Below are 26,204 nucleotides of genomic sequence, written 5' to 3'. Positions count from 1 at the left end.
AAGTAACCGTTTCTAATGGGGGGAATTGGATTGTCTCTCAAGTGACCTTTGAGTAGTGATAATTGTCAGAGGAGTTCCCTTTCTCCTCTGGGTTGTGGGCATGAGCAAACCTGTTTCTTGGAGTGATGAACTACCAGCTGGCCAGTCCGTAGTTGGAGGACATACTGACTGCCTTCTCCCTGCCTTGTTGTTTGTGCCGCCTCCTCCCACTGCAGTGCAGCAAGAGAAAGGCTACAGCAGCCTCCAGGACGAAGCAATGAAGATCTTTAACTCCCTTCAGGAGATCGAGACAGTCTCTGACCCCATCCCCATTATCCAGGGCATTCTGCAGACCTGCCATGATCTCCGGCCCCTCCGGGACGAGGTGTACTGTCAGCTGATCAAGCAGACAAACCACGTGCCACAGCCCAACAGACCGGGGAACCTTCACCACTGGCAGCTGATGACCTGCATGAGCTGCACCTTCCTGCCCAGCAGAGGAATCCTCCGTTACCTCAAGTTCCACCTCAGAAGGTAAGAACCATCCTGGAGGAATTTCTCTGCAATTGTAGCTAGCTCACTGACTCCAGAGCACTGAGGAATACATTACATAGCACCAGTCACTGCAGACATATAGAAACATGGGAAGGCTGTTTCATATTGAGTCAGCCCATCAGTCCGACTAGCTCAGTATTATCTCCACTGAAGAGCAACAGCTCTCCAGGATTCAGTCCTAGCTGGAGATAGAACCAGGAACCTTCTGCATGCAAAACAGGAGGCCCTTTGCCTAATACTTGCATCCTTAGAGATCATTGCAGAGGACACCCACCCCTAATTTACCTCCACCTTGCTTTGTGAAAACTCCAGTGCTTCCTGTACTACTGTCCCTCATACCTGCTTTCTACTAAGCAGCAGTGCCAAGCTGGTCCTGATATTTTTAGACAAAGGTGTAAATATTGGTCTCAGAGGCAGAAAATAGTAAATAACCTCTGTCCAAATGAATGAAATTTGCTTATATTAAGTGATGCAACATCTTCATAGGCCGTAGGTAGCCCACAGCCTCTTGAGTTGGCTGGGCCTCGCTATACAAATGACACAGTGCTAGATCAAAGTTTGTTTCATGACAGAATGGCAATATGTTATTTACCTCTTCTCTTTCCTCACCCTCCCTCAACCAGAGTAAAAGATCTCTTCCCAGGCACTGAAATAGATCGGTATTCTCAGTTCATCACTGATTCACTGAAAAGAACCAAGAGCAGGGAGTTTGTGCCCTCCCAGGAGGAAATACAGGCCCTCATCACCCGGGAGGAAATGACCACCACCGTCTACTGCCACGGAGGAGGTTCCTGTCAAATTACCATCAATTCTCATACCAGCGCTGGAGAGGTAAGAACAAAGGCAGAATTTTCAAGGCAAAGTTGTCCAGGGAAGAAGGGGCATTCAGCTTGCTTCAGATGGCCTCTACTAGCGGAAGTGGAGGGAATATATCTCTCTCTCTCTTATTCCAACCTGTTTGCATCTGTCTGAGAGGTTCCTTGTGCAACCAAATCCTTTGTGGAGTGATGTGGTCTCTCTCCTCCCTTTGTAGGTGGTAGAGAAGCTGATCCGGGGGTTGGCCATGGAAGATAGTCGGAACATGTTTGCCCTTTTTGAACGCAACAAGCATGTGGACAAGGCCATTGAGAGTCGGGTGATTGTAGCTGATGTTCTGGCCAAGTTTGAGAGGTAGGTGTTTCACAGGAATAGTGAATGCTGTTTAGCATTGGGGGAATCAGATACTTTCTAAACAAGAAGGCCTTCTGCCACTTTGCTAGTCCTCTGAGACCTTATGGCAAGGTGCTACGGAGATGCTGTTTTCAGAGACAGATGCTACGTGTAGGCCAGCTCTTCTTAACCAACGAACCAGATGGTAACCAGCTTCTTCCTTGTCTTTTAGACTTGCTGGGTCTGTGGAAGAGGAGGATGAGGATGGGCACTGGCAGCTCTACTTTAAACTGTATTGCTTCTTGGATGTTGAAAACGTTCCCAAGGAAGGGGTGGAATTTGCTTTCATGTTTGAGCAGGTAAGTCTCCGCATGGGAGAGAATAAGCAGGTGGGTGGCTGGGTCAAGCCAGGGTTGTAGAGAATTTGCCTGCAACAGCCCATTGCTATTAGGACACTGAGCTGTTCATCTTGACTTATAAGGCAATATACATCACTTAATTATAACTCCAAAGGGGTAAGCATAGGCATTGGGATGGTCTCTTGAAGCAAACAGCCTTTGGGGGAAAACATATTTTAGTTAGCAAGTTATTTGCCTGCTTTTTAGTGTTTCTACCTCCCAAGGTTGGTTACAACATACCAATGTACAGTATTAAAATTCCAAAGTTTCAAAGAACAGCAAAATAGCAAGTAACAACATTTATAGACCCACGACTAAAATTGCTCCTTCTGCCATTCACAGGCTCATGAAAGTCTCATTGACGGCCATTTCCCTGGTCCAGAGGAGACACTGCAGCACTTGGCTGCTCTGAGGCTGCAGTACCTCTATGGGGATATTTCCAAAATCTCCTGGTCCCTGGACAACATCTATCCAGTGAAGAGGCTGAAGTCCAAAATCCTGCAGTCCATGAAGAGTAGCGGTCCCAGCAGCCATGCCCTGGAGAAAAGGCGGACCAGCTTCCTAGAGGGCACTCTGAAGCGTAGCTTTAAGGCGGGCTCAGTGAAGAAGCAAAAGGTGGAAGAGGAGCAGATGATGGAGATGTGGGTGAAAGAGGAGCTGTCGGCAGCTCGGGCCAGCATAACAGAAAAGTGGTGCAAACTGCAGGGGCTGCTCCAGCAGCAAGCCATGGTGGCCTACATGAACATCATGAAGGAATGGTCGGGCTATGGCTCCACTGTCTTTGATGTGGAGGTGAGAGACACACAAGAAGCCTCAGTATCAATCCTTCTTCTTTTGAAAGATGCTACAGGAGGATTATGTTTATTATCTCAGTTGCACTTTATTACCCCCACTATTACAGATTGAGGATTGTGAGGGAGGGAATGGAGGTGCAAGCTAATCGGCGAATTGCTGAAGATCCAATGTGGGTGTAGCTAAGAGCATTGGGCTAGGAGAGAGGACAGCCAGGTTCAAATCCTGGCTCAGTCACAGCATTGTTTGGAGAATAAAACAGGGAAGCAGGAGAACAGAGTAGTCAGACCTGAAATGTCTGGAAAGCAGGATGTAAACACAATAAATAAATATTGGCTACCAAGTCTGTTCATGGTTGAGCTAAGATTTGGCAGATCCCATTAAAGAATGAAGTGAAAATCGAAATAAATAAATTAAATATTAAGGGTCTTACTTTGACACCATTTTTTAATTATTTGCTTTGGAGGTGGGAATCTTTACTAATTACTCTGGGGTTTCATTGGATTGGGGGGGGGGAGAGAATTGGTTCTTGACCAGGGGCTTTCAGTTTTCGGTTCAGTCGTCCACTTGCATGCTTTCCCCCCCAAGCAACACCTTCCCTTTGCTAACTCTTCTTGTTTCTTTCCTGCAGTGTAAGGAAGGTGGCTTTCCCAACGACCTTTGGCTTAGTGTCAGCACAGAGAATGTGTCGGTGTACAAGCGGGGAGACCCCAAACCCCTAGAAACGTTCCAGTATGAGCACATTGTCTTCTTTGGGGCTCCCCAGCCCAATACCTTCAAGCTGACAGTGGATGAGAGAGAGATGTACTTTGAAACCCCCCAGGTATGCTTCATGGAACACTAAGTTAGCCTGTTTTGTGGGTGACCACAAGGATTTTTGTGCTGAGGCAGGATTGGGTGGGCAAAAAGCATAAGCCAAAAGGCTTCCTTTTTAAAGTATGTTGCAGGGGTGGGGAACCCTTTTAGCTCCCCAGTTTGGCCACATGGGTCAGATTTGACAGGTGGGTGGGGCTTAGGAAATCACCAGTCACAAAGCTGGCAAAGCATTTCTATCTCCCTCCCGTTCCCTGAGCAAAGGAGGGTGCAGGGAGCAAGGAAGAAGCCTGCATTTGACAGATTTTTTGGGCTGCCTGTGCTTGTTCCTTGAGCAGAATTTAAACCCCACGTGCAAGCGGGGGTTGAATTCTGCTCAGGGAACATGTTCACAGCCAAAGAAATGCAGGCTTCTTTCTTGCGTATCCCAAAGTGATAGTAGCAGTAGGGGTTGGGAGAAAGAATGGGGATACAGAAGACCCTTTGCAAGTCCCCATTCCAGTTATATTCCATTGGCTTCTGGCCACCATCAGAAATTGCTGCTATATAACTGCTCAGTGCGTTAAGTGATCCTGACCGTCCCCTCTTATCTCATTAGGTGGGAGAGATCATTAAAATCATGAAAGCCTACATCAACATGATTGTGAAGAAATGTTGTAGCATCAAATCGGCCACCAGCCTGGACAGTCGTGCGAGTATCTGGACGAGGTGATGAGGCCTGTGGCGCTGCACTGAGCCCTTGAGGAAAGATACACACTGTGTTCCAGCCAGATTTGTAGCAAAAATCCTTTTTTGTAAGAAGGAAAAAACATCTCCCTTTTTTCCTTTGCTTTGAGAGGAAAAAGGGACTGATGCTGAGCACCCACAGCTGCAGGGCTTGCTCTTTAACCAAAACCACAACCCCGACTACTCTGGCTAGCTACTCAAGGCAGCTGGAGGCCAGGCTCCCTCTGGCCTCACTCTTGGAGTAAAGACCTTACTGCAGATGCAAAGTGAGACCACCAGAAGCAAATGTGGCTACCTTTCTTGAAGAGATTGAGGCGCGGAAATATTTTGTGCAATAAAAGCAGCAGGTGGGTGGGTGGGGAGTCTTAATGTTGTGCTGTGATGCACCAAGCAAGATTCCCGCGTGCGCAAGAGATAGAGGCTCCAGTTAATTTGGCTGCCAAGCTCTCCAATGGTAAAGACTAAACTAACCCTTGGGGGGATGATGTTCGCTCAGGGATGAGCTGCTACTACTGAATATAGTATTGTGAGCCTCTCTGCTGCGTGGGGGGCGGGGGGCGGGTTGTGTTGTGTTATCAGTATTACCATCCCCAGAGGTTTAAGGTTTAATTACTTCCAAATCACAGAGTTTTCAAATCTACAATTGTTAAAAGGCCACCACTCTGTTTGTTGTTAACGGAGATCCTCACAGAGGCTTGTGACTCCCGAAGCAGGATCCTTATGGAAACCACCAGCTGTGTGTAAAACGACACATATTTCTTTTGGTGCTGTTCTTCCAAGCCCTTTGGAGAGGAGCTATTTCTCATGGTGCATGTTTGGAGAGTTTGCCACTTGGTAGTATAAAAAAACCCCATTTCTCTGATGAGTCCAGGGGGTGAGATTTGTGGATGTATCCAGTTGCAAGGAGAACAGTCCCTTTTCCCTAATCACTTTGATGCTGCTTTCCCTCCCTTCCTTCCTTCCTTCCTGGAGTTTGGGCTGCTTTTATTCCTTATCCTTTTCTATAGGCTAGTTTTTATGCCACACAAAGCCTTGGGAGGCTACAGATAGTAAAACAGACTAAATGAATGGATTTTGAGGAGGGAGCTGGCTGCAAAGGCGGCAGAGAGAAAAACCAACTAGAGTCAAGGTAATTGAGAACACAGAAGGCTGAAGGAATCATCTGTGCTTGATGAGGTAGGGAAGGAACGGGGCACGGGAAGGAGTCAGATGAGTTGGCTGTACATCTCTGAATCCCCACCTGTCTGAGGACTTGCTCCATTCTCTCCTGAAGCCCTCCAGCATGCCAACTTGGGAAGAATGGGTTTATCCTGTAAGCTGCTGAAGCCCTAGGGCAGGGACGGGGAATCTGTGGCCCTCCAGATATTCCTGGGCTACACTTTCCTTCATCCCTGTCCATGGGCTGTTCTAGCTGGAGCTTATGGAAGGGTTCATACACATGGAGACCAACAAGTTTCCACTAGGCTAAGTGCCACATTGGTCCATTGTGGTTGCTTAGAAAAGCCATGTACATAAGCCCTCCAAAGTTACTAGCTTGCAGTGGGTTGGCCGATGACAGATGAAAGGCAGTTAATGCAAAATATGTCTCTTTATCCTGCTTCTGCAAGCAGTAGGAAAGGGGTAAAGAGGTGGATAAAGTATTGAAGTCCAGTCCTCAAAGAGTTCAAATCTTACTCAGCCCACCTCCTGCCTTCTGAGACATCTCTGGCCATTACCCAGGTATTTGTAAGCATCTTTTCATAGCCTATGGGGCTAGGGACTTAATTTTTTAAAAAGAAAAATACAGCCAAGATTCTCAGGATCCTAAATTCTTTGTCTACTATCCATTTCTACGTTTGTATAATTTGAGGGGAATTATATTCAACTATGCCTTCCTGTCTAAGCACAAAGGCAGCATTTTTCCCTATTCCAGGCTATTTTGGGGTTTTCCACTTTCTTTTTCAGCTAGGCAAATCAAGCTGCCAATCTGCTCTGACCTACCAAGGTTGAATTTCAAATCTCTTGTCCAGCCCACTCAGTAAAACCCAAAGAATCTGGAACTTTTCCTCTACAATGGATTATCTAATCAGGGATCTTGTTTCCACACTCCCATCCCTTTGTCCCTGGGAATGCAAATAAAGTAAGTCACACCTGTCTGAAGAAGCCATCCAGTGATGCAATTATAATTGCTTTCTTTTTTATTGAAGCGAAAACACAAAAGCCACAGTTCAGGGTTTAGCAGCCACCTCTTTTCTCCTGTAAGATGCCCACCCAAATATCCTGTGCATGTTATGTAGTTACATCAGCAAGGCTGGACAGACTGTCTCACCATTCTGTAGTTTTGAAAGAGAAACATTGCCTTAAGACACCAGACTGAGTCACATTAAGAGTTCTTACCTCTTTGTTTTGGCCCTCACCAGGTTGCAGAGTGGAACAAAGACGACTAGTGAACTTGATATTCCCTGTTTGGTCTGATACATACTAGAACCTTCTTAGTACACCTTCCTGCTCCCCAGTCCTTAGCCCTGAACTACTGCTATGTCCTGGCTCATGGGTTGCTGCAGGCAGCTTAAACCCAATTAGAAGTATAACTTCCATTAATTCTATTGCAGATATCCTTCTGCTCTTTTTGTTTGTTTAATTTGTAACTGGCTTTACAAGATGGAAGTTTAATAAATTATTGGATTGAAATTGTTTTTCTTTGTTTCAGTACCTCACTCACAGGCTCACAAGACATTTTTTTTGTAGAATTCTTTCCCATTTTTTATTTATTTCAAATTCCTTGGATTGTTTGTAACAGTCCGTGCACGGGTGGAATGAACTTGCATAGCGGAACTCCATCTTCCTCTCCTTCCCCCTGCAGTCTTCCCACAATTTTAGGAACCATAGGGGCTGCAGAGGCGAGGAAAACAAGGTGGAAGTCCTGTTGTGCAAGCAGATGTAAACTTTCACAACAGTGAGTTCTGTCAATTATTAGTAACAGATGACCAAATAATAATAATTGAGCAGAAAAACCTGCTTATGGGTATCCAGCCCATGGGCTAAAGCTTTTCACGTTTCACAAGTGTTCTATTCCTTCCTGGGCTGCTTTATAAAATTTCTATCCCATCACTGAGGGGAGGGATTAGGCTACAGAAAGTCAACTGAACAGGGTACAATAATTTTACTTACAAGGCTGTGCCTGTGTCGATTTCCTGAGCCAACTCCTTGTTCAAGCCATTGAACAGGAGAGTAGGTATACAGATGTTTCAACTTTCCTTTATAGCAAATTACTTGTTTTCATTCTTGGAAGAAAAAGTTGCAATTTTCCTTATTGACGGCAATTCAGAGGTAAACGGGGGTCTAGACTAAGCACACCAGTTTTTAATCCTCTGGCTTCTTTTCTAGTTTCCACCAGGACCCAAAGATGCCAGAACTGTCACCAAATTGCTTTTGAATATGTTTAATTTTTATATAAACAAATACCATACACTGGAACCTGTAATACAGAAACACAATGATGATTTTTAAAAATTATTTCCCAAAGATTTTGTGTTAGCCGGGCTTGTCTTCTGCGACTGATTTGCACTAGCAGTACAGAGACTTTGATAGGTGTAGCATGAGACTCAAAGCTGACCAACAAAGCCCTACCTGCTCCAAATATAGATATGGTCCAGAAAAAAGCAGTACAACCTTTGTAGCTCAAAGACAGGCAACGTACAATAATCTAACCATTAAAAAACATAAGCAAAAACATTTTCTTGCAGTACTTTGTGGTAGAGAGGAAACTTTATTGTACAACTCTGAATTCTACTGGTGGTTATTTAGACGACCATTACTGAGCACAATCTACTGCCAAGTTCCTCAGTGCAAGAGCCGCTGAACTGAATGGGAGCCGCACAGAAATAATAGATTGTGCCAACTGTGGTGTTCGATCCCACATTCTCTGTTCACCCACTTTATCCCTAGGGGCATGTGCTAGGCTAAATATACACTGGGTAGCAAATTTTAAAGCCGCAGAAGGATGAACAAAGTGTTCCTTTCTGCTTGGTTCATGACATTTCAATTTTGATTTGGTATGGTGTTTGGATGATCTCCCATTTTCTCTGCAAGTGCATGTAATATCAGGACAACAATGGGCTGCCCTCTGGAGTAGAAGTTGGAGAGTACAGGCACACAGTACTTTGAAAAAGCAAGGTGCCTTTTCCCCATGGGACACCTTGACAGCTACAGTTTTTAATCCAACTATACAGACCGTGCTATGCACACTGGTGCTGAAAACAGTCTGGAGGAGGGTCTGCACTGTGTACAGATGTATACGGAAGAGAGACAGCGCAGACCAACAAAACAAAATAAACTGATTTGCAAGGAAAGGTAACTGGGAAGATGCAAAAAAAATTAAAATACATTATTATTGGCTCTGTAGATGTATTTGGCAGGAACACAAGTAATCCAATTTGAACTGGGTAGGTAAATGGTATCTCCCTCTTTTAGGGCCAGTTTCACAGTCCAGGCAAAGACTGCAATCACACTCACCATACAACAGGAATTCAAGGCATTATAAGAGCCCGTTGTCCTGATATTGCTCAGGTATGAACTCCACTGATTCTGTACCCAAGATTGGCAATCCAAGCACATAACCCATTCTAACAAGCAAATAACCTTGGTGGGTTGGGGCAAAGATCCTTCCTCACGGAAAAACACCCTGAACAAGTGTTCTTTGCATCCTAAGTCTTTCAGTGAATCTGACTGTCTTTGATTCAGTTTCTGAAATAATTAAAGGGAAAAAGCTGCTTATGACGGCATGTCCACCCATCATCTTTCCTACACGGAAGGGAAAAACTCTCTGAGCCTTTGACATGATCCCCTTACTGTTGGCTGCTGCTATACTCACAGGGAAAGTTGGTGCTTATGAGGCACTGCCCTCCTGGTGTGCCCCTGGCCTTAGGTAAATCACTGGTGCCAACAATTACCTGTGCCACTTGATGTGGCTTAAACATTTCAGAAGGTGGCAACAGTCACCCTCGGAGTTTCAGAATATGCTGCACAGTATATTGCTCAAATATATACATTCTAGCAGGGCTGGTTGGCTGGCCTCACCTCTCAGAGAAGGAAGGACTGAGGCCCGTTGCTGTACTGCATCAGTTTGGAATATTTGCTACTGGAGGCATCAAGAAACAATATGCACAAGACTCCTCTCTCTCAGTCATGTACTAAAGGCCCAAAGAAATGAAGAGTTCTTCATTTTAGCAGAAAATGTTTTGAAACTGCCTCTTCCTCCAACCAGCTACAAAGCACCAGGAACAACAAGGAATGTTGACAGCAGCCATTACATCAAGTAACAGGGAAGCTGGCATTCGGCAGAGCCTCCTAGATTGCAAAGCAGCACAGGGCACCGCATGTCTATGGTTGACCTATCACACCACAACACACTTTAACTAAAGAAGCCAAGGGTTTCCAACACAACAACCACAATGCAGTAGGTGCAGTCTCTCTTTTTCCTTTAAAAAGACCTGCTGGACGGAGCATCCAACGGTTTGGTTCCTTTTTACTCAGCAATACACCACGTAAGGTTCCCTCACAAAGGGAGATGTATTTGGATCCTGGGGCATCATCCCACACAGCCAGGAGCCAGAAAAGGGCAACCTCGCCTTATAACCTGCACACTAGCCAGGATGGACTGAGTACAAGCGCAAACACATGCACTACTGCACACAGAGGGCATGGCAAGGAGGAATGGCACTCAAAGGGAGAACTGATCACCTTCATGCAACTCTCATCATAAATGGCCCATTCAGCCTTGGCCCACAACACAAAGCATACCTCACAGTATCTCCTGGCAGCTCTCACACAAGCTAAGTTTCTCTCTTCATGAGCAACACAGGAAAAGGCACTGTGTGCAATGGAACAGGGTAAAGGGTCACTTGGAGGGATAACATAAGAGGCTCACACCTAATCTGGCAGACACATTCCTCTTTGGCCTGGGAAATCAGAAAGCCTTCCCTTCCCTCTCCCTCTTCCCTTTGGCAAATACTGCTATTTGCACAGAGGCAACATACTTTGCTGACAAGAAAGGGCGGCTTCCCCAATATCTGTGCAAAGGGGAGGGCCGCACTAGCCCTGAGCCAAGGAGTCTCATGGTCCATTGGCTCTGCCTGGCCCTAGAGCGCCGACAGCAAAGCCTCAGCTGTCCCGAGTGGGACAGCAGCAGGCGGCATCGTGGCTACTGGGAGAATATGCCTTTGAAACGGATCTTGTCCTCGTCTTCTTTCTGACGTAAGCGGGTCTCCAGGCTACGCAGCTCCCGGGCAACCACAGGGCCCAACGACGGATCCAGCTGCAAGACCTTGGCAAAGTCAGCCTGCGCTTCGGTTGCATTCCAAACAGCAGCATGGGCCTTGGCTCGCTTGAAGTAGGCTTTGACGTTATCTGCGGGGAGAGCCAGCACCTGAGTAATGCAGGCAGGCTCCGTACACTCTGACCAGGCCCACCCAGTGCTCTATTCCACTTTCAACCAGGGCACAATACAAAGCTCCCCCCTCAACCCCCGTTACATGCAAGGACTCTCTTATTTATTTAAAATGACACATATCACACCTATCCCCCAGGTGGTGCACCAGGGTTCTCCCCTTCTCCTTTTATCTTCACAACCCTGTGAGGTTGGATAGGCTAGGAGACAGTGACTAGCATAGCACAAGGCTTTATGTCTGAGAGATGTGCACCCTGGTCTCCCAGGTCCTAGTCCAACACGTTAACCACTATACCACGCTGGCTCTCTAAAACCACAGTAGGTTGCTTCTGCCCCCACATGCAGTCCCTCGCAACACAAAGTGTGATTAATCAAATCCCACAACTCCCTATTTTCAGAGCTGCTTCCCATTCCCCACTAGGGCATGGTGTGGCCAGCAAAATGCCTTACCTTCATACTTGTTGAGAATAGAGGAGCAGTGATCCAGCACCTCGTAATACTCCTCGTTCAACAGCTTACACTGGCAGTAATTCAGCAGCAAAGGGGTGATTTGTTGGTCCAGCTGGATCCAGTCTGGGGATCCGGGCTGCTCCTGGGGTACAGGACAAGGAAAGGAGCATGAGGCACAGCTGGAGGATTTCAAAGGTTCCCCTACATATGAAAACAGAAGTGCCATGATGGCTGGGCAGCACAACCAAGGGCCCTGTTGACTGAAAAGGAGTGGCCTCCTGGAAGCCCTGCCATCAGAGCAGACCTTATGGAATGAAAGACAGGGGAGGAACTGCGCAGGAAGAAGGGCTGCCCTTTATGCGGTGCCAACCCTGCTTATCAATCCACCTCACATCTGACTCTGCAGCATGATGCAAGGGAAGTGGGATCCCTGCTACATCTGGAGCTGACACACCCACCCCCTTAACACAAATGTGTAGACAAAAGTGAAGCTGCACTAGGGTGTGAGGAAGACGCGCCTTCACTCACCTTCATCTGCAGGTTCTTGAGGCAAGCGATGGCATCGTAGTACTTGGCAGCTGCCTCCTGCACTTTGCCTTCCTTGTAGAGCTCATTGCCTTCCTGGTGGATCAGGGGCACGGCCTTCACTTTCTCGTCATCGGACATGGCCCAAGGATCTTGCCGGTATGTGCCAGGAACTTCCACCTAAGCGAGGCACAAAGGCAGCAGGCTGGGTTAGTGGGGGCAATGTGAGCACTGTAAGAGCCCGTCTGACTGTGTGCCTTCCGCATCCCAGGGTACAGGTAATAAAAAACCAGTCTTTGATGAGATTTATGAAACTGGGAGGAAGTGAGATAATAGGAGGGTTCTCAGTAGGCAGCTGCTGCTTCATCCCTGTGTGGTACCTTTAAAAAGCTAGCAAAATCATCTCATGTACATAGCCAAGAAAATAAAAGCGGAGACCAAGAGAGATCTGTTGGGAATCAGCTTTCTCCTCCCTTCTTGCACATCCATACACCCACATACAGGAGAAACTCTCAAATACACAAGAGAGCCATCACTCTCCTGAATCTGACTGTCCCAGAGGACCTCACCTTTCCTTCCCCTCACCTTGAGCATCTCAATGGCAAAGATGAGGGGCTGGGGGTTCTGCTGCAGCTCATCGAGGTCTGGGTAACCCAGGGAGTGATGCTCATGCATCTGAGCAATGCCACAGCAATGCCGTTGTCCCTCCAGTGGATCTTTCCCAGCCGCAATGTTCCTCAAGCTCTTTGACACCATTGGGTACAAGACCACATGCTGGAGAGAAAGAAAGAAAAGATCAGGCATAGTCCTTCTTGCTAGGAGAGAAGAACCTCTCCCAGGGAATACCATCAGCCCCAAAGATATGAGATAAAATTTTGTGCACGTGCAAAATGGTGTATTGTCTCTCCAAAAAGAACAAATCTGGCATTCCATCACCTGTGCCAGATCCAAATACTTAGTTGTGAGTTGTGGAAGGAGAATCCTGAAAGCTGCAGCTAAGGAAACTCCAATTCTGCACCAAGAAAGCATAAGGATGTGTTAGGGAAACTACAGTTGCCAGGGTTAGGGAAGAGGCCTTTCCTGGCCTGGTATGTCTAAGCCACTTCCCACACTAGACCAAGCTAGCTTGCAGCAGAAGTGGGGATTCTGGGTTCAAGTTAAAAATAGGTATATAGAAAGAAGAGCACCTGGATGCCAAGATCCAAGTTTGAGACACGTACTGTTTAGTGAGAGAACCCCAGCAAATTTAAAATAGCAAAATATACAGCAAAATAAAGTGTGGAAATATAAGTTGTTAGACCTTCATAATACACCCTTCCAAGCTCCTTCCAAAGTTTTCCTCCTCCCCTAACATAGAAAAAGACCACACATTGGGAAAGTTAAAAATGGTTTACTGACTTCAAATGGCTTCATAAAGTTGCACAGACACTAAAAGTTGGCTAAGTTACAAAGTGGTTAAAGTTTCTAAATGATTGGTCTAGGAATTCAAAATAGTGGTTTGTGAGAGCCATGCTGAGCTTCTCAGGTAGATGTGTGTGGAGATTAGAACAATAGGCTTGATGACCTAAGGGGAAGTGACCTAACTAAGCCTGGCAAGACAGCTTAGTCTGTGGTATTAACCCTTTCATGCATTAATTAAGACTTAAGAATGTTGTTTCTATGATAGCTCAGTTGGTAGAGCAGGAGACTCTTAATCTCAAGGTCATGGGTTTGAGCCCCACTTCCTGCACTGCAGGGGATTGGACTAGATGACCCTCATGGTCCCTTCCAACTCAACAATTCTATGAGGCTGATCATCCCACAGGGATTACCTTTGTGTCACACAAGAACTCAGCCATCTCTCCCTCTCTCATGGTGTGCAGGATAGTCTCCCAAATGGGCAGCTTGAATTTCTTGCCAATGATGAGCTCCATGGGCTTCCCTCGGGTACGGCTGTCATCCAAGACTCGCTGGTCCGGACTGCAGAGCAGTGTGCGGTAGTGGAAGGTCACCTGAAGAGAAGGGGAAGCAGAGTGGTTGGATCAAGGGACTGACGTGGTATTACACCAACTTCTAATATGATGAATAAAGCTAATAGCACAATACATTGCCCTCACTGTATACAAGTGACAGAGTTAGTGCAATCAAGCTCAGAACAGAGTTTGTAGAAATTTCAGCTTATTAGCTGATCCATTCCATGCACTGTAGGAACTAGACCTTTAACATGGTGGTACCTACCCTATGAAGCTCCCTGTCATGGCATCAAGCAGGAACCAACTCTTTCATCTTTTTGGTGCCTATCAAATAACCTTCATTTTCTACAATAAGCCTTTCAAGTGGAGTTCCACCCCACCCCCTGTCTGTATCTGTCCTTGACATGTGTACACACACACACATATGGATGTTGCTAAATCACTTTGGGATTTTATATGGGAAGCATTAAATAAATACAAATTTGATTCTCAACATCCATTTAAATAACTGGTCAAATCAACAGGCAAATAGATATAGAAAGTCCTAGCCCAGGGTTGTAAACAAGCCCAGAAAAGTTACCTAACCTGCAAAAATGTTTATTAGCCAGCTGGGGGCTGGCAAAGAAAGAGTTGCAGTACCAAGCTGGATGCAGAGGAACAGAGCATGCCATTCCCTCCTCTGCTAGCCCATTCACTCACCTACATGCACGTCCTGGCCACCCATGGCTACGACTTAAACACAAGCCTGTACCAGCCCACTCACCATACCATACTGCTATGCGGGTGGATTGAGCAGCAGGTCTCACAAGCTACTGAGCCAGAAGAAACTGATATTCATGAAGCTGTAGGGGAATTATACAGCAAATAAAAATAACTTGTTTAAATATCTCGGTCCCCCAATTTCTCAGGCAGAGAATAAAGGGGGGGAGTTACTGCATTGGGAAGTGTAAATGCAGGAAGGGGCTTCAGCATCTTATAAACACAGATCTGCTGCTAGCTGAAGGTGGCTTAGGTGACTTTTATCCCAGGAAGCTACTTTATAGCAAATCAGACTATTTGCCCCCTAGTTTCGGGTTGTGTGCTCTGACTAGCAGCAGCTGCTCAACAGGGTCTCGGGAAGAGGAGGCCCTTTCCTCTCCCTTCCTATCTGTTCCTTTTAATTGGAGATGCCTGGTGCAGAATCTGCATACAAAGCACCTGACCCGCTACTCACCTATGGCCCTTCTTAAAGGAATAAAGGTTTCTCTCACGCATACTACGACTGGGAGAAGCAACACACACGTCAAGTGTCTTCACTATCCAATTATGCAGATTAATCTGTAAAGTGTTTACTGGTAGCACAGATGTGGCTTTATCCTGTTTTAATGCACATATTCAGTTTACAAGCACCAAGTCTGTTCTCACTGCAAATATGATCCTGTTTTGAAGGTTGGGGCAGGGCCTCTTGCATCAATTGATGCTTTGGGGAACCGCCGACCTTCTGATCGGCAAGCCCTAGGCTCTGTGGTTTAGACCACAGCGCCACCCGCGTACCCCAAGAAGTATACATTTTATTAAATAAATAAGACCCCCCATATTTCCTCCCCCTCCCTCGGGATTAACCCGTCACATATTCGAAGTGGACTGGAAGCACAGCTTGCAAAATGCACATTTATGGGCGGGGTGGGGGAAGAATCCCTCCATCTCGAAGGCAGGAACACATCAGCTTCGAGTTAGCAAAATTCTGGATGGATAATGCGTGGGTAACGAACTCAACTGGCAAACCCCGCACCCCACTATCTTCCCCGCGCACGCGTATTTTAGCCTCCTCGTGCGTCATCGCCGCTCGCTTGCGCATGCGCGTTCCTCCGGCCCCGTTCCGTTATTTACCTCAGCCCCGAGAAACCGTCCTCTCTCACCTTGGTACCATCTTGGTAATCTGGTAGGGGCCCTCGGCCTTCCTGCACCAACCGCTTCTGGATGCCGTCCGCCCGGAGCTGCTCGACCTGGTCCGCCATGATGGCTCCTCGCCCGAGTTTTGCTTCGAGGCAACCTTCGTGCGTCTCCGTAGCCTACGGATGAGCCGCCGAAGCTCCCTTCGGCGGATGCCGGATATGGTCGGTTATTTCCGTATCCGGATTCGGACGCGGCTGGCGGCAGCCGAAGTCTTTCGGAAGGACTCGGGCTCAGCCTCGGCCGGCTATACTTATTGTAAACAGAGGGGCGGGCGGCGCTGCGTTGCGCGGATCTGGGCTCTCAACTCCTGTCCCAAGTAGCGGCCTGAGCCCAGTCTGCGCCTGCGCGTTTTTTCTTTACGTGCCTGTTGCGTCTCCCGAGTCTGCGGGGGAGCTCCTTGCCTTCGAACTGGAGCTACGGAGTCTGCAGACCACGTAGTAGTTATTGTATACTGCTAATCGGCTGTTGTAATACAAAAAATGTTAATACTTCATACAGTGGGTATAGAACAGCAGAGCAACGTTGCACACAAAATCCAACATACTGAGATACCTGCTAATACCAAGGTTACAGGTTTGAATGATCCTGGTATGAGTGCATATTCCTGCATTGCAGGGGGCTAGACTAGATGGTTTTCCCAGTAGTGATGTATGGAAGTGATTGCCGAAGAATTGATGCTTTTGAATTATGGTGCTGGAGGAGACTCTTGAGGGTCCCATGAACTGCAAGAAGATCAAACCTATCCATTCTTAAGGAAATCAGTCCTGAGTGCTTACTGGAAGGACAAAATAAAAAAATTTCTTCCTGTAGCACCTTAAAGACCAACTAAGTTAGTTCTTGGTATAAGCTTTCGTGTGCATGCACACTTCTTCAGATACGAAGGGTATCTGAAGAAGTGTGCATGCACACGAAAGCTTATACCAAGAACTAACTTAGTTGGTCTTTAAGGTGCTACAGGAAGAAATTTTTTTATTTTGACTATGGCAGACCAACACGGCTACCCATCTGTTACTGGAAGGACAGATTGTGAAGCTGAGGCTCCAAGACTTTGGCCACCTCATGAGAAGATAAAACTCCCTAGAAAAGACCCTGATGTTAGGAAAGATGGAGGGCACAAGGAGAAGGGGACGACAGAGGACGAGATGGTTGGACAGTGTTCATGAAGCTACCAACATGAGTTTGACCAAACTGCGGGAGGCAGTGGAAGATAGGAGTGCCTGGCGTGCTCTGGTCCATTGGGTCACAAAGAGTCGGACATGACTGAATGACTAAACAACAACAGACTAGATGATCCATGGGGTCCCTTCCAACTCTGATTCTATTATTCTATGCTGGGCTAAATGTAAAAAGAAATGCCATATCCTGTTTCTGCTCTAGGTCACGAATACTCCCTTTCTTAATTACAGAAAATCTAAAGGAAGAAGCCTTTCTCCCCATTCCCCAACATCTGTTTTCCTTCCTATTGGTTTTCTAATCCAGAATTCAATGCTTAACACCCTTGAAGACCATTTTTGACAGCTTAGGGAGCTGTGTGTTGTGACAGGTTAGTGTGTTGGCTGCAGCATGTAGGTGTGTCACATGAACGCTCCCCATGCTCTTCCCGAGGCTGGAAAGGGGTTCATTTATGTCTAAAAACTGTGCCACCAACATGAAAAGTTTGGAAAGCTCTGCCCTAGTAATTGCACTTCACATTGCATCTTTACAATGCAATCCTATATGCTCCATTGAGTTCAATGGAAATGACTTCCAGGTACATGTGCCTAGGCTTTGTCAATTTCCTCAGGATAGCTAGATTGCAAATAAAAGGGTGGTGATTAAATTATGAGTGTCTGAGTGATTACAAAAATCATGGGAAGTGAGTGAACTAAAGACATAATATAATTATGTAAGAATTTTGCATATTTACATTTTACATACTATAGTAGGATTGCGTATAAAATTGATCTTTTTATTTTTGTATATCCACACACGCCTGATATTTTCACTAGATAGATGGATAGATATAATTCAAATACATTGTTGTGTACTTTTTAAAGTAAAAAAGGGTCCTTCTGAGAAGGCTGTGCTAAACATGTGTGACCTTTGGAGAACACCCCCCACCTACATTGCATCATTTGCAGCCTTTGTTTTTTTTCTGATTTTGTCCTGGTCCTCATTTCTCCTAGATGGCTGCTGGCCATGAATTTCCCATTTCTCCAGCTTCAGTTTTTTCTGCTTTGTTATTTACAGTCTCCTTCACCTTAACTAGGATGTTAGGGATGTGTGTTTTTTAATAATTAACCAATAAATAAATAAAAATACACGTTTGACAGGGACGGGATAACTGTTTCCAAGCTAGGTTGAACCATTTCCCCTGTGGGCTCAGAAAATGTGGGAATGAATCATTTGTCTGTTGCATGAGAACAATCTGGCAGAGGACTCTCCGCCTTCTCACTTCACCCCCAACCGCCTCTGATGACTGTGTAGGAGACTGACAAGAGGACTCTAGCTCTTTCCATTGTACCTGGCAGGTAAGAGGCCCTGCTGAAGAGAATATTTCCTTTCCCTTTTGCAAGGTCCCCAGAACTGGATCCAGAAACATCCTCATATCATTTTGCAGACGCTAAGTGCCCAATTAAGGAGGAGATGGGAGGACTACAGAGCTCCACACACCACGATTAGGTATTTTGGTGTTTTTAGTTCAGATCTAAGCTGCCTTTCTAGCACTGACAGCTGCTGCTTCTCCTGCTAGGTTTTAATATGATAAGTTATACTTTTGCTTTTTGATATATTCAACAAGGTTGATTTCTGCATATCTGGGTCTTGCTTCGCCATTACAAAGAAATCTGATTGTGCCAAGGGTCCACACTGGAGCTAGAATCTTTTATTGACTGGTGTAGGGTTGTGAGACACACAGGACAAGCACCTTGTACCTTTAACAGCTGAGTAAGAGAGAATTGGGACAGATGCCGTTCGTTATGGAGAGATAAGCAGAAGACGCATTGGCTGATGCACACATGCCCCAACCATGTGCAAATAGTAAAGGCCTAGGACCCTAGCTCTAAGGGCATTCTAAGTCCTGTTCTTGGCACTTGGGAAACACTGAAGTCGATGTTAGCGCACCTGCAGAGATGTTATTCCTGCATGAATGTTGTGTGACAGATGCCAGTGTAAATTAGCATGAAAGGCAATCGATGAAAGACTTGAATTCTGAAATTTCTCCAGAGTGATCTGGTGCTTCCTTCCTCCACTTAATACTATATTGTCCTTCTTTCTTCTGTTCAAGAGCACTTGAGGGGGGGAAAGATGCCATTTGATTTACTCTCTATTTCAAAAGCAGGAAAGTTGGCTGCAGGGTGCTACTAGCAGAGCATAGGTGTGTTGCAGAAAGGTGGGTTAATACAGAAGCAGGGGCGTAGGAAGGGGGTGTGGCCTGCCCCATGTGTCATCCCTGAGGGGGGTGACAAAATGGCACACCGTGGGGGGCAGCACTTACTGCGGGGCCTGGCCTGCAGCGCGCCTGAGCCACACGTCTCTCCTGGGAGTGACACAGTGGCTCGGGAGCCCACACTGCCTGAAACAGCAGCATGGGGCTTGTGTCTGCCAGGCAGACTCCGTGGGCAGCATGCCGGCCAACCCCCTGGGCGGATTGCCGTGGCACCCCCGCCACTCCGGGTGCCGGAGCCGCTAGCTACGCCCCTGCATTGAAGTAGCTCCAGGTGATTCTCTCAAACAAATGAAGGGGAAGGCCTCAGGAACAAGCTAGCTTGTCAGATGATGTCTCAAGATGACATAGTTATTTTGCCTTGGACTTTGAATTCATCAGGAACTCCTGACTTTGTTGAGACAGAACCCTGTTACTGATCAAGCTGTTACTAACCTTGAATGCACTTACTCCAAAACTTCTTGTAGGGCATTGAATCACTCTCTTCAATTTCCAAGTACCCAGGTGAGTCCACCTTTAAGATTGGGGTGTGAAAGGGGGCACAGCAGTGCCATTTTGTACAGCTCATTGTGTTCTATGGCATTTACCCAGTCATATGACCCAAGTAAATCTGAGACTGGCAAAGTTCTACATCCCAGCATCATTAAAATGTGTGTTGCTTTTTCCTGCCATGGCAGATTTTTGCTGAAAGGGAAGTACAAGGGAAGGTTAGATCCTTTCACCCCAAGCACCATTGGTCTTTGTCTTCATTTCTGGAGCATCTGCGGGCCCAGGCTACTCTGAGGATGCTGGTGTTAGTCAACAAGGATGAGCTTCGAGTACTGAAGAAAGAGCTGAGGAGCTGCTTCCCCGAATCTCTAAAGGTGAGATGGCCTCTGCTCTTTGCCAGGCAGACGCAGAACCTCTGCTTGGACGATGATTCCAACCCAAAGCTTAATGTGAACACCACCAGGAGCCCAGTCTGTGACAGATACCTCTTTAATCCAAGAATCTGAGGGAAGGGGGTAGTGGTTTCTTTCTTATCCTTTAGAGCTGGAAATGTCAGGAGATCAAGGAACTGTACTCTGGGCACAAGGGCTTTCCAGAAAATGGCAGGTAAGGTTGGATTGGCAATGTCATGACTCACTGTTGGCTTCATGGATCAACTGACCACTGACAAGGTTAATGGCAAGGCTGGCCACGAAACTGACAGGTGACATTTGAAAGAAACCAGGAACACATCTGAATTCTTTTAATGCTCCTGTTTCTGTTACGTCAAGATAGCTGAAATGGCCGTGCCGTGCCCCCTCCCTCTTGTTCCACCAGGTCCATGGGGCTGTGCTGAACGTGTGTCACGGCAACGCTTTCCATCAGGAGATACTGGTAGATTCCTGGCCCAGCTTCCAAGTGGTCATTGCACGGCTCCAGAGAGAGGTACTGCTGTGATGGGACATCCAAGAGAGGGATGTTTGTCTTGGTTCTGTGAGTAGCATCAGCAAAGGGCTTGAATTGTGAGGACGAAGAAAGCACTACCAGTGGGAACAGAGAAGGTAGAGGCAGGCAAAGCCATAATTCCCTGCCCAGTCTGGCAGAAAGTGAAGCAAATAGCAATAACGTTGCATGTTAGCCTTAATCTCAATTTAGTGCTGATAGCTTGATAACTTGTACTTATGCTCTCATAGTGTGGCAGTGTTGTGCACTGTTGCTGGAGCAGCAACATGTCTGCCCCATTATTTTTAAAGGGGGATGATGCACACGTTTACCCAAGGGAGAGTACAGCCACATACAAAGAGTCATAGTGGGGAAGATGGGATTGGGAGATGGAGCATTCCTGGTGCAGGAAATTCTCTGTTGCCAGGGTGCCAACAACACCCCAACAGGTGCCTAACTCCTTTGCACAAGTACTTTCCACAGCAGACTCATAAATGAGGTATGAGCTAGGGCATATTTTCCTGGCAATGAAATATTGTCAGCTGAATGCTAGGGAAATGCTGTTCTCTACATCAGATATGTTAGTGGGGGGAGTTATTTGAGCCCCCTAAAACAGAAAAACTGCACATATTTTGCATAGTAACACTTAATTGTTTTAAAGCAAGGGTGGCAAACACCCAACCCAGAGGCCTGATCAGATCAAAGACCTCCCCAATATTGGGAACAGGAGCAAAAAGAGGGGAGAAATTAAAAAATGAGATTGATCATCTGAGGCTGGATGCAAATTGCACCTCCATCATCTGAAGAGGGGTTTTTGCTGCTGATTAGATGAGCAATCTGATGTGTGCTTTCTGTGGTTGCCTATGTCTTGCAGAGGGTTTGCTATGATAAAAAAAACTTATCCACCTGTTTTAAAGCTTTTTACGCCTGCTCTTTAGATGAAGACTCCTAGGTGGGCTAGTGTGTGCAAAGGAATGACCTCTTCCCATCTTTCCTGCTTGTATTTGCCTAGAAAGTGCCTTCAGAAAGGAACTATTTTACGCAGTCTTGTGCAGTTTTCTATAAGGACCTGGATGTCTATGAGAAATTAGTGAAAGATTCTGATGCCATTGATTGGAAACAAGAATTCTTACTTCAGGGTAAGACACCTCAACATCCAGTTCTGTGCATGTGCCAGTGTTACTAATTTAGAATTCTTAAAAAAGGAATATTGCATGCACAAGTTTTAAGTGTGTGTGTGTACTTTTCTAAACTGTTTCAGCATTGGCATATATATTTAGAGAAGTGTTATTGTAACCTGCTCTGCATCTGTGGAAGAAAATCTTAGTTTTGGTGCTGCTGAAATCCTCTTCGCTAGTCAGAGCAAGGTTTACTTGAGGTGATCACTGTTTTACCTTTCCCATAATCATATAGAGTTGTGGTCTATGCTTCTGTGACTTTTGCCCGTCTCCTCTGAGCACCTCAATAATCCCCTCACCATTTTCCACACCCAGGTCTGCAGGATGGTGTGTATCAGACATCTCAAAACCTAGCAGCTGCCAAGCATTTCTCCGCAAAGCTGGTGACTCAAACCCAGGTTTTTGTTGTGCAGAAACCCTTGAATTTGTCTTCTTCCACACCCACGTATGTCACACTCTATGACTCAGGGGTTGCAGGTAGCAAGCAATACAAGGAAGGCCGGAGACATTTGCCAATGTACTAGTAATTTAGAGCATGGTGCCCACTCACTGGAGACCTGTAACAGGGGAAAATATGTGCAAGAGGAAATAAACTCAAAGCCAAGAGGTGACTCTTATGCTAGGCAGAGTTATCTTTTCAGGAAGAAAGGACAAGGACCTTGGCAGTTGTAACTGCAGAAAGACTCCTCAATATTTCTGCTTTTCCCCCCATAATTCAAATGAGAGGTGATCCCTGTTTTTTACCCAGGTACTCGGCACATGCCCAAGGACACAAGCAAGGTGATTAGGAGCAAGCACAAACAATGGCTGGCTAGTAAGCCAGTGTTTGTGTATCTCTGTAAATCATACATTTTTCTCTCCATAACACTCACTTTTTTCCTCCTAGAAAGTAAGGAGAAATGTCTGAGCGTGTTATGGAGCAAATGCCTACGGATGGCAGGGGGATCTGCTGCAGTCGTGAGCAGAGGATCCATGGTTCCCCTTCCTTCCCTCCTCCGTGGCTCGCTTTGAAACAGCAAAGCGGGAGAGGAGCCGCTTACACAGGTGTGAGCGGCTCCTGTCTGGTTGGCTCCTTTAAATCAACCGTGCTCTCTGTCCCTCTCTCCTCCCCACTTAGCTCGCTAAATAGCAGCAAAGCTTTTCAGCTAGCCGAGCCAGGGAGGAGGGAGAGAAGCAGAGCCTGCTTGTTTTAAAGGAGCAAAGCGGGAGAGGAGAGGAGCCTTCTTCCCTTATACCCCTCTCCTGCATTATTAGCAGCATCCTTCTGCACACCCCACGCGTGTTCCTTCTCCCCTTAAACCCCTCTCCTGCATTATTAGCAGCATCCTTCTCCACACACCTCACGCGTGCTCCTTGTCCCTTGAGTGCTTTTCCTTCCCTCCCCACTTAAAACGTGGTTACAAAGCACGGATCCACATGGATCCTCAGGATTTTTGCATTGGGCTACCCCAAACTCACCATCAGATCACATATCTGTGGCCACAGCATGAACCATAAAAATCATACATCCACTGTTTCGTTTAGAATATTTTTTTCCTTGTTTTCCTCCTCTAAAAGCTATGTGCGTGTTATGGTCAGGTGCGTGTTATAGAGAGAAAAATACGGTATTTGTAGGCTTTACAAAAGGCAGATGCTTAGTAAGGTTCATCAGGGCCACTGGAGAAGTCCTCTGTAAAATGGGAAGGGGAGGGGAGGACATTCAACTGGGCAGGCAGTGAGGTTAGAATGTAACATCACTGTTGATAAATATTACAATAAAGGATTGTGCTTTCATAGGGTTAATATCCCTGAAACATTTTATCTGCAGAGTGGGATGCACTTACCAAAAGCATAGCTGTAGTTTATACTATTATGAGTCCACTGGGCTAATAGCAGCTACACATCGTAATGAGCTCCTCTGTACTAAATCTTTGCTGGTACTAAATCAGGCTTCCTCAAACTCGGCACTCCAGATGCTTTTTGTCTACAACTCCCATGATCCCTAACTAGCAGGACCAGTGGTCAGGGATGATGGGAATTGTAGTCTCAAAAATATCTGGAGGGCCAAGTTTGAGGAAGCCTGTACTAAATATTCAAGATTTAACTCTGTTGCAGCAAGTACAGAAACAAACAACATTGGTGGCATTTAATAGTCTCATAACAATGCCACTCATCATTCCCTCTTAATTAATTTTGGGAAAATGTAGTCCAAGTAAGGAAGTCAGCATAAAAACTGGGTCCCTCACTAATAACGGTAGGGAATAAATTTAATAAACTAGCTAGGGCCTCCCATCCTCCATGACTAGAGATCAAACAAGCACCACCATGTGCTCGTAGATCTAGGAAAGCCACAGAGGGCTCAGTTACACCTTTTGTCATGTTAACCTTCAGGTGGTTGCAAGGCATCCCAGCTCCATCTGCAGACTTCAAGCTTGACACTTGGGTGCTGGAGCTGGCTGGTTCATTGTGCCTTAAGTGTTACTTCTGAAGGTAGGCCTTAACCTTTCTTTCCTTCTTCAGGTCAGGATCAGAGCTGAAACTCTCATCCCTCAACATCACTCATGCTGCCCTGCTGAATGAGACCTGGAGTGTAGGCGGCAATGAGCAGAGTCTCTGCTATCTGACTCGGCTAATCGACTGCTTCCCTAGTAGTTGCCTTCTGGATGCTGGAGGATGTCCTATCTCTTGGGTCCTGCTGGATCAATTTGGGTGCCTGACCCATGCTTACACCATGCCAGCACACCGTGGCAAAGGCTACATTCAGCTGGTGATAGCAGCACTAGGCAGGAAGCTACAAAGCCTCAATTACCCAGTCTATGGTGATGTCCTGGAAAACAACACATCAATGCAGAGAGCCCTACAATGCCTTGAAGCCAACTTTACTAGTTGTTTTCTGTCCTACGACCTGCATACACCCATTTCTCTGCTGTGACAGGCTATTCAAAAGCTCTGTCAGTAAAAAACAAACCAGTGGTAGCAGAAACAGATGGTTTAAATGAGAAAATTCATATATATATATATATATATATATATATATATATATATATATATATATGCAGGTTTTGGTGTCTTCGGGTGTCTTCCCGTGTAAGAGTTGGGGTGTCTGGGCGACGTTTCGACGAGGTCTCACTCGTCATCTTCAGGCTGGTGCTTTCGGCTTCTTGTTACTGGAACAGAGCAGAATCTGGTGTTTGAGTTTCTATAAATACTGTTGAGGGGTGTGGTGTATAGCCTCCAACGTTCTGGGCAGAGAGGAAGTTCCTAGATTAGTGTGCCTTTTCTTCTTTTGTTCCTTAATTACTTGAGGGATATCTTGAGTGATTTCATGAGTGATATTCTGAATACCACTGGGTGGGTCATTAAGTGTAGATTAGTTGCTAAAGCTTTCGTGTCTTGACCTCTTGAGCTTGTGAAGAGTTTTTCTGAGAAGATGGCTGTGCTGCATTTAGTTGTGCTCTGGCTTGGCTTCGTGTATAGGGGCGAGCTGTGATTTTGTGCCTTGTGCCAGCCAGATCTGTGTAGGGATTGCAGGGGGGTGCAGCATCCGGAGGTGCCACTATAGTTTGGCTACTGGATGGAGTCTGTAATATGTCTGTGGAGAGGGTCTGGGTTTGGGTCTGGTGTGGTTGATTGGTGACGGCGTTCTGTGTGCCTCTGGTTCTGGTGTCGGTTTTTGTGGGGAGGGCTAATTTCCAGATGTCTGGCAGGCGGGACGTGTCGTCACGCTTGTTCATGTTGTGAGGGTGTTTCTCTATCTCGATGGCACAAGGCACAAAATCACAGCTCGCCCCTATACACGAAGCCAAGCCAGAGCACAACTAAATGCAGCACAGCCATCTTCTCAGAAAAACTCTTCACAAGCTCAAGAGGTCAAGACACGAAAGCTTTAGCAACTAATCTACACTTAATGACCCACCCAGTGGTATTCAGAATATCACTCATGAAATCACTCAAGATATCCCTCAAGTAATTAAGGAACAAAAGAAGAAAAGGCACACTAATCTAGGAACTTCCTCTCTGCCCAGAACGTTGGAGGCTATACACCACACCCCTCAACAGTATTTATAGAAACTCAAACACCAGATTCTGCTCTGTTCCAGTAACAAGAAGCCGAAAGCACCAGCCTGAAGATGACGAGTGAGACCTCGTCGAAACGTCGCCCAGACACCCCAACTCTTACACGGGAAGACACCCGAAGACACCAAAACCTGCATTCCTGTACCCGTGAAAATCTACGAAAGCATATATATATATATATATATATATATATATATATATATATATATTAAGTTGCATGAAGTTTCAAGAACTAGGTTCACATTTAATAATCTGGACACAAGCACATTGGCCCTACAGTTAACATCTAAGCTGAATCAATACCTTTCCAGGTAACACCGATTAGATCCAGACCTCAAACAAATAGCCAGCAGATGAAGGATAGATTTGATTTTCACTGATTCCATCTGTGCTCCCGGAAGAGTTGCATCCCAGGGTTGCTGGGCCACCAGAGGA

The 26,204-nt window shown here is 46.2% G+C and overlaps 3 protein-coding genes across 7 annotated transcripts in view; 2 read left to right on the top strand and 1 right to left on the bottom strand.

Moving 5' to 3' along the window:
- The window catches only part of LOC309528185 (unconventional myosin-X-like), a 77,494-nt gene extending 70,412 nt beyond the window's left edge, over positions 1-7,082 (top strand). Inside the window, exons 35-41 of the mRNA XM_082215504.1 lie at positions 216-513; positions 1,158-1,365; positions 1,568-1,704; positions 1,916-2,042; positions 2,424-2,873; positions 3,505-3,696; positions 4,285-7,082. Coding sequence (XP_082071630.1) covers positions 216-513; positions 1,158-1,365; positions 1,568-1,704; positions 1,916-2,042; positions 2,424-2,873; positions 3,505-3,696; positions 4,285-4,398 — 1,526 coding nt within the window. The 3' untranslated portion in view covers positions 4,399-7,082. The remainder of the gene's footprint in view (positions 1-215; positions 514-1,157; positions 1,366-1,567; positions 1,705-1,915; positions 2,043-2,423; positions 2,874-3,504; positions 3,697-4,284) is intronic.
- Positions 7,083-9,469: 2,387 nt separating this feature from the next.
- Positions 9,470-15,793, bottom strand: AIP (AHR interacting HSP90 co-chaperone). Its single transcript, XM_082215717.1, has 6 exons — positions 15,665-15,793; positions 13,626-13,805; positions 12,400-12,588; positions 11,818-11,994; positions 11,290-11,431; positions 9,470-10,799 (listed from the first exon to the last, which is right to left on the bottom strand). The coding sequence occupies exons 1-6, from the start codon at positions 15,761-15,763 to the stop codon at positions 10,594-10,596; spliced, it is 993 nt and encodes a 330-aa protein (XP_082071843.1). The 5' UTR covers positions 15,764-15,793; the 3' UTR covers positions 9,470-10,593.
- A 384-nt stretch (positions 15,794-16,177) lies between these two features.
- On the top strand, positions 16,178-24,707 carry LOC309528342 (glycine N-acyltransferase-like protein 3). 5 transcript variants are annotated; one of them, XM_082215721.1, is made up of 7 exons: positions 16,178-16,267; positions 17,108-18,211; positions 19,803-19,988; positions 20,431-20,538; positions 21,548-21,674; positions 22,029-22,158; positions 24,213-24,707. In XM_082215721.1, exons 3-7 carry the CDS (start codon positions 19,911-19,913, stop codon positions 24,622-24,624), a joined length of 855 nt encoding a protein of 284 aa, XP_082071847.1. In that variant the 5' UTR covers positions 16,178-16,267; positions 17,108-18,211; positions 19,803-19,910; the 3' UTR covers positions 24,625-24,707. The 5 variants fall into 5 exon arrangements, with proteins under 5 accessions (XP_082071847.1, XP_082071849.1, XP_082071848.1 ...); XM_082215723.1 differs by lacking the exon at positions 16,178-16,267 and having other exon boundaries at positions 16,790-17,244; positions 19,884-19,988; XM_082215722.1 differs by lacking the exon at positions 16,178-16,267 and having other exon boundaries at positions 16,790-18,211; positions 19,884-19,988.
- The last annotated feature ends 1,497 nt before the right edge of the window (positions 24,708-26,204 follow it).

Source organism: Podarcis vaucheri (genome assembly GCF_965113315.1).
Source record: "Podarcis vaucheri genome assembly, chromosome: 1".
Taxonomy (NCBI): domain Eukaryota; kingdom Metazoa; phylum Chordata; class Lepidosauria; order Squamata; family Lacertidae; genus Podarcis; species Podarcis vaucheri.
This window is presented reverse-complemented; position numbering and strand designations above follow the sequence as displayed.

Coding starts and splice junctions, on each gene's coding strand:
- LOC309528342 (XM_082215721.1), top strand. CDS start 19,911: ATGCTGGTGTTAGTCAACAAGGATGAGCTTCGAGTACTGAAGAAAGAG. Junction 19,989..20,430: donor GCTTCCCCGAATCTCTAAAG/GTGAGATGGCCT, acceptor TTGTTCCACCAG/GTCCATGGGGCTGTGCTGAA. Junction 22,159..24,212: donor TTGTCTTCTTCCACACCCAC/GTATGTCACACT, acceptor TTCCTTCTTCAG/GTCAGGATCAGAGCTGAAAC.
- AIP (XM_082215717.1), bottom strand. CDS start 15,763: ATGGCGGACCAGGTCGAGCAGCTCCGGGCGGACGGCATCCAGAAGCGG. Junction 11,995..12,399: donor TTGCCATTGAGATGCTCAAG/GTGAGGGGAAGG, acceptor TGCCTCGCTTAG/GTGGAAGTTCCTGGCACATA. Junction 11,432..11,817: donor TCAAGAACCTGCAGATGAAG/GTGAGTGAAGGC, acceptor CCTGTACCCCAG/GAGCAGCCCGGATCCCCAGA.